The sequence below is a fragment of the Arachis stenosperma genome, chromosome 1 (assembly GCF_014773155.1).
Source record: "Arachis stenosperma cultivar V10309 chromosome 1, arast.V10309.gnm1.PFL2, whole genome shotgun sequence".
In the NCBI taxonomy this organism is placed as follows: Eukaryota; Viridiplantae; Streptophyta; class Magnoliopsida; order Fabales; family Fabaceae; genus Arachis; species Arachis stenosperma.
The window spans coordinates 95,646,884-95,660,672 of NC_080377.1; the positions used below are offsets into that span (position 1 = coordinate 95,646,884).

The window sequence follows — 13,789 nt, forward strand, 5'->3', positions numbered from 1 at the left end:
CGTTATGGGGGCTGGCCATTCGGCCATGCCTGGACCTTCATCACTTATGTATTTTCAACGGTGGAGTTTCTACACACCATAGATTAAGGTGTGGAGCTCTACTGTTCCTCGAGTATTAATGTAAAGTACTACTATTTTCTATTCAATTCATGCTTATTCTTATTCTAAGATATCCATTCGCACACAAGAACATGATGAATGTGATGATTATGTGACACTCATCACCATTCTCACTTTTGAACGCGTGAAATTAACCATTCATCTCACCCACCATTGCGCCATTATGGAACCTTAGAAAATGCGACACATCCCATCATCGAAAAGTCCAATAAGCAGGTAAAGAGTCTTGGACAAAAACGACTCTGCCATGCCTGTCTGCACAAGGCTACGAACTGCAGCGACCTCACGACTCCTTATGTGAAGCTTGTCAACACAGCACTGGGACTCGACCCAATGGACAATCATGCTCCGGAAGCAACTGTTCTAGGAATGCCATGCAAGCTTCGCCAACCGGTTCGACCTAGCTCAGCCAGAACAAGCTTAACCACCCTAGAAAATCCTCTATAAAAGGAAAGACACCCTTTCAAATAAGATAAGCTAGCAACTCTATAAAAAAAGGGACACCCGTGCCTCCTCCAGGTATGAACTTTCCAACGCTAAACACTAATTCCCTACTTCTTTAGCTCTTTGACTTGAGTATTGAAGTGTCATTGCAAGTACGATCCCCACGTCATTTACAGAGTTTATTGGCTCCTTCCACCAGTTCACAAGTCCCCCTCACTCCTCATCAAACCGTACAGGTAACTTCTTATACACTAGTCATGGAAAAATATTAGAATCATACAACTTAAAGATAAAATAGAAGGGGTGGAAGAGAAAGGAAAATGAATAAATTAAAAGTGCCTAAACAAAAACATTAAAAAAAAAGGAGTACCTTAAAATTTAAAAGTAACAAATTAGCTTGTTTGATATTCTAATAATTTGGTTGTCTTTCTTCCTCTTCTTCCCTCCTTATAAATAGTTATGACCCAACAACTTAAGGTGGCATTGTATTACCTTCTTTTCTATAATTCGCATATAACCATGAATTTCTCTACTAACATCGGAATTTTATCTATTGGATCATCCATGAAATATTGAGCTAAGGTGAAGTCACTTATTCATACATACTTCTTTTCCTCTCCTCTCATTTCATTGAAATCTAAATGTATATGTATACCAATGCCAATTCATAATTCACACGTGTATGTTTACAACTTAATGACTGTGGACAATGATTCACATAGGCTCCAAGAACAGGCTAGCTTTAGGAAACAAGCCAGCTTCTTTGAGAGTCATTCTCATTTGGTCCACACCATAAGCTTTCCTTGGAAAATTTGAAATTAATCTATAATTCTCAATCCCTGGAATTCCTAATGAATTAATGCACGTGAAGATGGATTGGATTTTGTCAGTAGACAAAAAATTGTGTTCTCTTCTTTCTCCATTCGGAAACCTTATCAGTATCTGTTGCACAAAATTTGACAAACGTTATGAGACATAAGAAAATTATAGAAGAAATTATTAAAAGATATCTGAATACCAAAATGTTTAAAAGACATTTATGATTTATGTGAAAGCATTATGACATTGTTTGATTTATGGGGTCGTCTTCATCTAGTGGAACCGGACTTTGTTGTTGTATTATTAATTTCAATATTTACTATCAACTCTATGATTCTTTATATTGTGTTGAAATGATATATTTACTTACCTGTGTAGCCTCAGAGCCATTTACCCTGCTTGCAATTCCTTTGGCTTGTTTTTGACCATTAGACTCGTAAGCTTCATTCTTGCTATCCTGTTTTCTAACATTCACAGAATTGTTACTCAACTTCCTAAAATTTCTGCCATTCTGAGCCTCCACTGACTTCTGAATTCCCCCTCTTAAAGGAGAATTCTTGTGCTGCTTCTCTTTTTCCTATACAGGAAAAAAAATCTTTGTTAACTAAGCATTCTTTGGAAAAATAAATAAAACTATTTGCATTCAAGGGTGACTTGGTGTACAATGCAGAATGAGTACACAATATTTATCAAATTGAAAAATTGAAATGAGTTATGAACCTTGTCTATATGCAAAGCTGCAAAATATGCGCCGTCTTGCTCTTCTCGAAGCCTGCGGTCAGCTCGGATCTTTGCTTCGTGCTTAGCCTTTCCGCTTCCGAAAGCCAGCCCTTGTTCCTCCATTGTCCTCTGTAGAATCTCCACTAGCTCAGCTGCTGAAAGAGGCCCCTCAAGCTGGCCAAAAAGGGCATGTAAAATGCTTAGTTCAGTGGCAAAGATAAAGAAAAAAAAAATGGTATGAGATACTAATAGTTCTAATAATGCTTTCAAATTTCAGGATACTATTTCTTTACCTAGCAAAAAACTTGGTCATGGCATCCTAAATTAATTATTAACATGTTTTTTATCTAGACCAGTAGTGTTTATAGAGTTTATTAAATTTCAACTAATTCGATTTTAGCCAGGTCGAGTAACAATAGGGGAGAAAATTTGAGTACTAAATTTAAGATCTTACTTAAGAGAAATAAGTGTTGAATCATTTGAACTAATTATGCATTGGTTTAGATTACAAATCAACCTAAACTATCAACATGAAAGTAGCTAATTCAGCTGATTCCTGAGAAAACACCAGGCACAATTGTGCCATTAAGCATCATCCATAAACAAAAAAGAAAAAAGGTATAAATGCTAGAATGTGTGCTCAACCTGCTGCAGCACTGTAATGCTATCACCAGGAGCCGGAGCGATGACAGCACAACATGGAAACGTAGAAGGGCGCAGCATGGAAACCATTTGCATACCCTCTCCTCTATCAGCAAGTGCTCCCCAACAAACAAAATTCATATCAAGGAACTGCGTCACAAGCTCAGAACAGAGTGTTTCCTTGCAGAACACGTTTGCAAAATTGTGGTCCGGTGAGTGAAGGTACATAAACATAAACCTATGATCCTGCTCAGCCAACTTCACAGCTTTCCTGAATCGGCACGCATAAAAGAAAGGATGGTTGTTTCCATATTGCTGCTCAAAACTTTCAAGAAAAGCCCACTCTTCAGGAACTGCTATGTGTTCTTGTGGCAACAATGGAGGGCCATGAGGCTGCACTTGCCCTTGCACAACATTTGCATCATGACTATGATTATGATTATGGTTTCTTCTTCTTCCAATTCCTACAAGTCCCATGCCATCCGCCATTGCCCTTGAGATTTCCCCCATTATGCTTCTAGGGAGACTCGCCACGCGTCGAACAATCCTGTGATGCCTTATCGCCGGCGATGACATTTTTTTGTTTTGTTATTTAAAATTAGTCCTGGAAACCTAATCTTGTATCAACTATTCAATTTCATGTGAATTTGTGAAGACATTCCTTGTTTTGTTCTAATAGAAGAGACACTAGAAGATTGACGAAGACTGTTTTAGATGCCGTTTTCTTTATTTACTTTCTTAAAACACTTTTGAGGAAGCTTAGTGCGCAAAGAAGATTCTTTACTTAAGGCCAAAGCTGCAGTTCATTTTCTAAGTACTTACATTCAAAATAAGTGCCATTTGTCTGTGAAACCGTTAATGTGTCTACTCATGCAGATGGAGAATATGGTTCATGAATATTGAATATAGCATCAAATTTATCCCAATGTGAAAAGGTGATTCCCACTGCGGATTGTCAAAAGATCAATTGTTTTCTTGGATTATTTTCTGTTCTTGACCATTTGCTCGAAAGATAAAATACTCTTCTACAATTCAAAATTTTATCGGTCTCAACCAATCCAAATAATTGGCCTAAGCAATTCCGTAAATGATGAATTGCTGATGTCTGAGGGGCCCCTCAATCCAGTAATAGAGACTACTTAGTCCATTAAGAGAGTCGCATAGACCAATTACCTGGATGGTTAAAAATTAATATGAAATTTTTAAATTGTGAGAGAGGCTTTACCTTTCAGACAAATAATCAGACATTACTTAAATTAATTACTCTTATTTATAATAATAACTTTTACAATTAGTGGCAAAGGTAAGGTACAATTTATATGTGGCACTATTCAATGTTATTTAAAGTTTTTCATGGATTAATAATTATTAACAAAGATCAGATATTCAAGAATAATGTAGAATAAAAATATTATTAATATATTAAAATCAATTATCAAAATCATTCATTAAATATATATATATAGTTTAATTCATTTTTAATGTATATTTTATATTTTAATATATATTTTATTTTAATAATTAATTTTAGTGTACACCTAACATGATTGAATATATAATTCGAAATTGAAATGGAAGTTTTTTTAAGGTTCTCAAGGAAGCTTCTTTTCTTGCTCCATGATATGTCTGATCATAGCTTTCGTGTGAATAAAGATTGTTACAACTTATACATCACTCACACTTCTTTAGATTAGCATGTTCTAAAATCAGAGTGGTGATTTGTACAGAAATTTGATGGGGTCCTATATATGGAACTAGATACTGAGAACTTGAAAAGTGAACAATAGATAGATATATGAAGTGATGCGTGAGAAAAGGTCTTGACTAGCATTATTGCTTTTTATAATAGCCATTGAATTTTAATTCTTTTTTAAAAACTATTATTGATAGTAATAGTTGAGTGCACAAGAAGAAATTAAAGATCGTATACTTGTTTTACAACTATTTTGATATATGTAAAAGTAATCATTAGCATACAAACTTTCAACTTTTAGTGCTATTTTGGTAAAATATTTTAGGAGAAGTATATGGAACCAAAAAGTTACCAACTAAAAATTAAACAAAACTACATTAATTTACATTAATAATTAATTAATTTTAAATTTTTTAAATTCAAAATTTAAAACTTAATTAAAATCTAATTAAAATTATAAAAACATTCATCTTCTCTCTCATATTAAACTACTCACCTCCAACAATCACATACACAAATCCCTCTCTCTCTCAGGCTCTCTCTGCCTCCTCACCGAAACCCACTCCTCTGTAACGAAGTATGTGCTACAAGGTGCCGATTATCATCTCGTCCAAATCTCTACCGCAGAGCTTATGGAACTTGCTGCCAGCACTGCAACTGTGTGTCTCCGGACACCGCCAGCAACCAAGAAAGAGATGCAGAAATTTAAATAAAAGAAAATAAAAAATAATGCTAAATTTTTCTTTTTTTCGTTTCTGTTCTTTTTTTTTTAGCTGGACTAAACAAAAGAAGAAATATAAGAGATGAAGGGAGGCGGACGGATAGAGGAGGGGGGCTCTCGGTTGACGTGGGAATTTGGTTTCGGATGTAGTTTTAAAAGGATGAACGGGTGGTTGAAGAGAAGGGTGTTAACTGCAAATTACACACTTGATCTTAGTCAAAAGGAATTTTTAAACAATTACATAAATATAAAAAAAACATTCATTTAATATGAAAAAAAAAACATCCTAATACTTAACAAAAGAAATATCCAGTTATAATTTTAAAAAAAGTATGAAATTTTAAAGAAATAGAGACATTCACATTTGTAATACAAAAAAATTCGAAAAATATATAAAAGAACATCCATTTAGTATGAAAAAGAAACATTCTAATACTTAGCAGAAGAAACATCTATATATATTAACTCGTAGAGATTTTGGATTCACCCAAAGATATTTGGCTGGTTTTTGGCTAATATCCTTTTGGTTCCCTAGTATTACTCAATATTTTAATAAAAAAATATAACTACGAGAAAATAGCATTTGAGAGTGACATTATCATTTTTTTTTAAATTATTGACTAATATAAGAATAATTAAATAGCACAAAAATATTTCCTACTAATATTTTATAAATTAGTAAATAATTACTTACCCTTATAGTCAAAGCATGTGGATTATCCATAGAATTTTTGTTTCAGCTTCATATTAAGTCATTTAATAAGACAATAATCGAAAGTCAACTTTCTCCTTTCATCATAATTAAGTTGAAAACTCTTTTCTATTATAGAGTGATCACTAATTATTTTTCAGCTAATCGGTCAATGTTTTTAAAATTATCCTTTTTAATCATTTATTATCTTTTTAAGTTCTAAACTCTAAATTTTAATCTTAAACTTTTAAAAACTGAGATTAAAAAAGTAATTTTAAAATTAAAAAATAATTAATATTAACCAATTAAAAATTAGTTTCTATATTTATTTTTTTATTATTTTAAAAATATTTAAATACTAATCATAGACATTATATGGTTAGACACCTATATAGACCTTTATCTCTCTTTGGTTAAACTTTTTTTCTTAACAAATTAAAGTTAGAAACTTTAACTAAAAAATTCAAAAATAAATTAAAAAATTTTAAATAATGACAAGCTTGAGTGTCCATATCATAATACTTTTTACTTTGCTACCCCTCAAATCATTGCCATATATATTTTCCCTACGCATCATTACTTGTGGCTCTAAATTGTCAATTGTGTTGGCAAAAGGTCTCTTTCTAGTGGTGTTGGCTCTTTAATATATAGTTTCAAGATGGTCCAAAAAAGCTTATATGTGAATATTACAAGTTGGGTTGGTAGGTATTCCCTCTAGATATTGCCTTTTGTAATTGCTTGTTATCCACAAGAAAAATGTTTCTTCAATATCCATTTTATTTTTTTCATATATATATATTGAGTAATGATAAGTTTTCTAATATCATGTCTAACATTCACCTGTATTAATTCCTAAAATAAAGTGCAAATTTTAAATGCATTTAATAATTGGAAATATAAAAATATAAAAGATAAAAATTCCCTCATTTAAAAAATTAAGATGCATGTTTTGAAAAAATAGTTAGAGAAAAAAATTTTCAATTTTAATATATTTTATCATCTTTTATTTTTTTAATATAATTTTCACTTCAACTCCATCTGAAAAAATATATAGTCTTAACTTGTACGTTTGAATTTTTATTTTTTATCTTTATAAATTTTAATTTGTCCTCAGTACTAAAAGAGTAAAAATTATATGGCAAGACACACAACATGGTCCATGGCATCCAACATCTAGACCTGATGACTCATCATCAGCTTCAACCCACCACTAAAGGGCTTAGTGGCTTAGTGCCTTATACATTACATCTATTTCTTCTATTGATTATATTCTGCAGAGACACACTTCTCCTGTATGAACCTATTCCCATTCCCTTTCCTATAATATATGTGCCGCATGCTTCAACATATTTTTGGTAGTTAATTATGCCCATACATCATCAACCATACAAGAAGACAAATTCACTTTAGAACTAATGAATAGTGGAAATTGAAAGACAAATTCTCCTCAAACCATATATACTCTATTTCTTATATCTAAAGAACATGCATGTATCGAATAAAATTTTATTACTATGGTACTCATCAACGATAAAAATTTAAATATATTTAATAATATAGAGATGTTAGCTATAAACAGTGTCACGAACACAAACTACGATGCCACATTGCCACATGAAATATACAAACATTTTAAATTTAAGCTTTTGTTCAACAAGAATATACGATATATATTACAAAGAAATTTTCAAATAAATTCAGTTATATTTTGATACTTTATATATTAATATTAAAGTATAAACTAATTTTAAAAATTTTTTTAACATCTTTTTTAATTATCTAAAATACTTTAGATGACTACTTTTGTATAATAATTGATAATAAATATTAATTTTTAAACTCGTTTTAAATATATCGGTCAAGAACAATTTTTGGACACACCAAACTGTAATTATATTTGGATTTGTCTAGATAAATACTTTTTATCTTTTATTAATATTGGATTGTACACAAAAAATACATATATAAAATGAGTATCATCTCTAAAATATATTCGATATGGAAATACAACAATTTAACGATATATTCAACTTGTTACGGCCTGGCCCAAAATCCGCACGGGTCGACCCGACCCAAGCAATACCCGACCCGGACACGTGCCCTCCATCTGACCCGGGCACGCGTCCTGTACGGCTCACACGCGGCTACAGGACAGCGTCCTTGGGAATATGGGCCTGTCCTCCCGTGGGCCCACCACTGACATGTATATAAGGGAAAGATTGGCTCTTCCCCCCAGGTACGTCACATCCTTTCACCCTATTATTCTACCCGCCTGCACATTGCTGACTTGAGCGTCGGAGTGTCTTTGCAGGTGGCACCCCCCCTCATCATCTTTCCACAACCAAGTGCCCCAGTGCTCAGCTGCACAACTCACCCGCAACCAGCGCGACCCAGGCCAAGGCGTCCTCGCACCCTCACTTGCATCCCCGACCTGTCCGGAACCCGACTACCGAACATTGGCGCCGTCTGTGGGGACGTCTAAATGGAAGTCGTACTGGGTCCCGGCGACCACGCTCGGGCAGCCGGAGCGGAGGGGGCAGCCTCCGTCGCCTCGCAAGGGGGGCGGCGAAGGTCCCCCCATCGACACACGAGGACACGACCATTCAGAGGAACGGGCGGCGATAGCGCCATAATAATGCAAGAGCTACGCCACAGAGTTCAGAACCTAGAACGGCAGCTTGCCGACCGGGAGCGGGATGGACGGTCTACCGACCCGAGCTACACCCCGTCTCCCGGGAGCGAGGAGGAAGACTCTCACCGAAGCCGCCCGCGGACGGAAGCGGAGAGCTCGCGGGAGGAGTCACCCATAATGAGGAGACGAAATGACACGATCATCTACTCCCGCGGCAGACCGACCCATCGAGCGACAAGAGGTCGCGAAGACGGAAGAACACGACAACCTGTGATAATGGGCGTCACCCCGTTCCACCGATCTATCCTCGAGGTCCGGCTGCCGAAACACTTCGACAAGCCAACGGACATGAGGTACGACGGAACTCAAGACCCTCTAGAACACCTCACGGCCTTTGAGGCCAGGATGAATCTAGAAGGAGTAGGAGACGAAGTAAGATGCCGTGCCTTCCCGGTAACCCTAGCAGGACCAGCGATCAGATGGTTTAACGGCCTCCCTCAAGGTTTCATCTACAACTTCTCGGACATCAGCCGTGCATTCCTGGCCCAATTTACAACGCGAATAGCAAAGGCCAAGCATCCTATCAACCTTCTAGGGGTAACCCAGAGACAAGGAGAGCCGACCAGGAGATACCTAGATCGGTTCAACGATGAATGCTTGGAAATCGACGGCTTAACCGACTCGGTGGCCAGTCTCTGCCTGACAAACGGCCTCCTCAACGAGAACTTCCGAAAACACCTCACCACGAAGCCGGTTTGGACAATGCACGAAATCCAGACGGTGGCCAAGGAGTACATAAACGACGAGGAAGTCAGCCGAGTCGTGGCTGCCAATAAGCGGCAGTCCGGTTACGGCCAGGCTCGGCAGTCCGGTGGCGACGGTGAGAGAGCAAAAGAAAAGGTCAGGGAGGAGGCATCAAACAAAGCACCTAGGTCGTTCCCTCGAGTCGGAAAATTTACTAACTACACTCCACTCACCCTCCCCATCGTGGAAGTTTATCAACAAATAGCTGAGAAAGGAATTCTTCCAAAGCCTCGACCACTTAAGGACCGTACGGGAGGAAACAAGAACCTTTATTGTGATTACCATAAGGGATACGGCCATCAAACACAAGACTGTTTCGACCTGAAGGATGCACTAGAACAGGCGATAAGGGAAGGAAAGCTAGCGGCGTTCTCCCATCTCATCAGGGAGCCGAGAAGGCGTTATCGCGACCAAGACGAGGAAGGCAAGACACGTTCGGCCAAGCGGCGACAGGAACCCGAAGACAGAGACCATGGCCTCACTGTGATAAACGTGGTAACGGCAAAAAACGCTGCGCCAAAATCCCGGTCGGCACACAAGAAAGACGCCAAGGTTCTGGCGATCTCATCCCCGCCAGTGCAAAGCTCCAAAAAACCTCCATCCATTTCTTTCGGCCCGGAAGACTAATGGTTCAGCGACGCCCCGGAAAACCCCCCCATGGTCATAACGGCCAGAGTGGGAACCGGCCTCGTCAAACGGATCCTTGTCGATACAGGAGCTGATTCAAATATCATGTTCCGTAACGTTTTCGACGCACTAGGGCTAAAGGATGCCGACCTGACGACTCACCAGCACGGGGTTATCAGGCTAGGCGACCACTTCATCAAACCGGACGGAGTCGTTTTCCTACCAATCTCGGTGGGGCAGATCCAAGGTCGAAGATCGGCGATGGCCGAGTTCGTAATTCTCCGAGATTCCACAGCCTACAACATCATCTTGGGAAGAAAAACGATCAATGATTTTGAAGCCATAATCAACACCAAGCTACTAGTTATGAAGTTCGTCACCGATGATGGATCCATAGGGACCGTAAGAGGAGACCTCGAGACGGCGGTCGCTTGTGACAACGCCAGCCTTTCCCTCAGGAAGAAGTCCAAGGAAGCATCCGGCGTGTTCCTAGCCGACCTTGATGCCAGAGTAGAGGACAAGCCGAGGCCAGAACCAGAAGGGGACCTCGAGAAGTTTAGAATCGGTGACGAAGAGGAAAAGTTTACATTCGTTAACAAGAACCTCCCACGTGAGCTGAAGGAGCCTTTGATTGAAATGATAAGGGCCAACAGGGACTTGTTCGCCTGGACACCAGCCGACATGCCAGGCATAGATCCAAAAATCATCTCACATCACTTAGCCGTCAAAGCGGAAGCGCGCCCAGTGGCTCAACGAAGAAGAAAGATGTCGGCAGAAAGAGCAGAGGAGGTAGCCAAGCAAACGGCCGGCCTCCTAGAAGCAGGCTTCATACGTGAAGTGGACTACTCGACATGGCTCTCGAATGTGGTATTGGTAAGAAAGCACAACGGCAGGTGGAGAATATGCGTGGACTACTCAGACCTTAACAAAGCATGCCCCAAAGATTGCTTCCCCCTTCCCAACATAGATGCACTCGTCGACGCCGCGGCGGGATACCAGTATCTGAGTTTCATGGACGCCTACTCCGGTTACAATCAGATACCGATGCACCGTCCCGACGAAGACAAGACGGCGTTTATAACGCCAGGAGGGACTTTTTGCTATAAGGTGATGCCGTTCGGCTTGAAAAATGCGGGGGCAACATATCAAAGGCTGATGAACAGAATATTCCACGACCTCATAGGGAAAACGGTTGAAGTTTACGTGGACGACATCCTAGCAAAAATAACACGACCTGACGACCTCCTGAACGACCTGGCAAGTGTATTTGCGTCTCTCCGTCAACACGGTATGAGGCTGAACCCCCTCAAGTGCGCCTTTGCCATGGAGGCCGGCAAGTTCCTGGGATTCATGATAACTCAGAGAGGGGTAGAAGCTAACCCGGAGAAATGCCAGGCAATACTCCAGATGAAGAGCCCTGGTTGCATCAAGGACGTCCAGAGGTTGGCAGGACGGTTAACCTCACTATCTCGATTTCTCGGGGCTTCGGCGACAAAGGCCCTGCCATTTTTCAACCTCATGAAGAAAGGGATGGCGTTTGAATGGACACCCGCATGTGAAGAAGCCTTTCAACACTTCAAGGAAATCCTGGCGGCACCTCCCGTTCTCGGGAAGCCAAAGGACGGGGAACCACTATACCTATACCTCGCTATAACAAGCAAAGCCCTGGCCGCAGTTCTGGTACGAGAGGACGGGAAAGCTCAACAGCCAGTCTATTTCATAAGCAGGGCCCTGCAAGGGGCAGAATTAAGATATAGCAAGCTGGAGAAGCTAGCCTTAGCACTCCTAACCTCCTCGAGAAAGTTAAAACAGTACTTCCAAAGTCACCAAGTTGTCGTCAGAACGGACCAAGGGATCCGGCAAATTCTCCAAAAACCCGATCTGGCGGGAAGAATGATGACTTGGTCCATCGAACTCTCCCAATATGACATACGGTACGAGCCCCGGCAAGCCATCAAGGCGCAAGCCATGGCGGATTTTTTAGTTGAAGTAACGGGAGACCCAGGCGAAGACATGGGAACACGGTGGAAGCTCCATGTGGACGGAGCCTCCAACCAGACCTTCGGAGGTGCCGGAATCATCCTGGAAAGCCCGATTGGGGTCGTATACGAACAGTCGGTTAGGTTCGAGTTTCCCATCTCGAACAACCAAGCAGAATACGAAGCCCTCATAGGAGGCTTAGCCCTAGCGGCAGAGGTCGGCGCGAGAAGGCTGGATATATGCAGCGATTCCCAAGTCGTCACTTTCCAAGTAAACGGTAGCTACCAGGCCAAAGACCCCTTGCTACAAAAGTACTTGGAAAAGGTTAAAAGCTTGAGTCAAAAGTTCGAAGAGATCACGGTCCATCACGTACCCAGAGAAAGAAACACACGGGCAGACCTCCTATCAAAGTTGGCCAGCACAAAGCCAGGGGAGGGGAACCGGTCTCTCATCCAAGGCATGACAAGAGAACCAGCAATCACACTGCACGTAACAAGCCTAGGTCCTTCATGGCTAGACCCCATCATCAACTTCCTAGAACACGGCCAAGTCCCTGGTGATGAAAAGGATGCGGCGAAGTTAAGGAGAGAAGCGGCCAAATACGCCGTCATCCAAGGACAGCTATTCAAGAAAGGGCTCAGCCAACCCCTACTGAAGTGCCTACGCCCCGACCAGACGGACTACATCCTCAGGAAAGTCCATGAGGGCTGCTGTGGGCACCACATCGGAGGCAAAGCCCTAGCAAGGAAATTAATCCGAGCTGGATACTACTGGCCGTCGATGATGGCAGATTCCAAAGAGTTTGTCAAAAGGTGTGTAAAGTGCCAACAGAACGCCAACTTTGCCAGGGCGCCGGCCTCAGAGTTAAGCTTGCTAACGACCTCCCGGCCATTCGCTCAGTGGGGAGTCGACCTCTTAGGACCCTTCCCGGTCGGCCCTGGGCAGGTCAAATATCTCATAGTGGCAATTGATTACTATACCAAATGGATAGAAGTCGAGCCACTGGCTAGCATATCCTCGGCCAATTGCAGGAAATTCATGTGGAGGCAAGTGATAACACGATTCGGGATACCGGAAGTCGTCATCTCGGACAATGGTACACAGTTTACTGACAAAAAGTTCACAGAATTTCTCAACGGCCTGGGTATAAGGCAAAGGTTCTCTTCGGTAGAACACCCTCAGACGAACGGACAGGTAGAGTCCGCCAACAAGGTTATCCTTTCAGGGCTGAAAAAGAGGTTGGACAATAAAAAGGGCGCGTGGGCCGATGAACTAGCAACGGTTCTCTGGTCCTACCGGACAACCGAGCAATCCTTCACCAAGGAAACTCCTTTCCGACTAACGTACGGGGTGGATGCAGTAATACCCGTAGAGATCGGTGAACCGAGTCCGCGGTTGCTTTTGAAAGGAGTGGAGGAAACCGTGGAAAAGGACCTGATAGATGAAGCTCGGGCAATGGTCCATTTGACAGAAACGGCGCTGAAGCAAAGAATGGCTCTGCGCTACAACACCAAAGTACTCAAAAGGGAGTTCGAGCCAAACGACCTCGTCTTAAGGCGAAATGATATCGGCCTGCCGACCCCCGGAGAGGGCAAGCTAGCGGCAAACTGGGAAGGCCCCTACAGAGTCAAAAAGGTGATGGGAAAAGGGGCCTTTAAGTTAGAAAAGCTTGATGGCAAGGAGGTCCCGAGGACATGGAACGCGGACAACCTTAGAAGATTCTACTCCTAGAGGACGGAACGACATGCCGGCTAATCTAGCTAAGTAGTTAATTTGTCGTTTGAACTTTATAATAGCTTTCAAGTCCTTTATGTGGTTACCGAATAAGATATACTTGTGCAAATTCTCCGCCCTATTTTATCTCCACTTTTCAGATAAACCATCTCGTCATAACTG

General features: G+C 40.9%; 2 protein-coding genes across 2 annotated transcripts; one reads left to right on the top strand and one right to left on the bottom strand.

Annotated features, from left to right (window-relative positions):
• Window positions 1–946: 946 nt before the first annotated feature.
• Window positions 947–3,445, bottom strand: LOC130940308 (plant UBX domain-containing protein 10-like). The gene is made up of 4 exons (XM_057868417.1): window positions 2,749–3,445; window positions 2,104–2,277; window positions 1,754–1,960; window positions 947–1,506 (listed from the first exon to the last, which is right to left on the bottom strand). The coding sequence occupies exons 1-4, from the start codon at window positions 3,319–3,321 to the stop codon at window positions 1,279–1,281; spliced, it is 1,182 nt and encodes a 393-aa protein (XP_057724400.1). The 5' UTR covers window positions 3,322–3,445; the 3' UTR covers window positions 947–1,278.
• Window positions 3,446–8,485: 5,040 nt separating this feature from the next.
• Window positions 8,486–9,913, top strand: LOC130982364 (uncharacterized). The gene has a single exon (XM_057906343.1). It carries the CDS (start codon window positions 8,486–8,488, stop codon window positions 9,911–9,913), a length of 1,428 nt encoding a protein of 475 aa, XP_057762326.1.
• Window positions 9,914–13,789: the final 3,876 nt, after the last annotated feature.

Excerpts from the sequence above, each read along its gene's own strand:
- LOC130940308 (XM_057868417.1), bottom strand. The coding sequence starts at position 3,321 with ATGTCATCGCCGGCGATAAGGCATCACAGGATTGTTCGACGCGTGGCG. Across the intron at positions 2,278-2,748 it reads GCATTACAGTGCTGCAGCAG|CTTGAGGGGCCTCTTTCAGC; the intron begins GTTGAGCACACA and ends CTTTTTGGCCAG. Across the intron at positions 1,961-2,103 it reads CAGCTTTGCATATAGACAAG|GAAAAAGAGAAGCAGCACAA; the intron begins GTTCATAACTCA and ends TTTCCTGTATAG.
- LOC130982364 (XM_057906343.1), top strand. The coding sequence starts at position 8,486 with ATGCAAGAGCTACGCCACAGAGTTCAGAACCTAGAACGGCAGCTTGCC.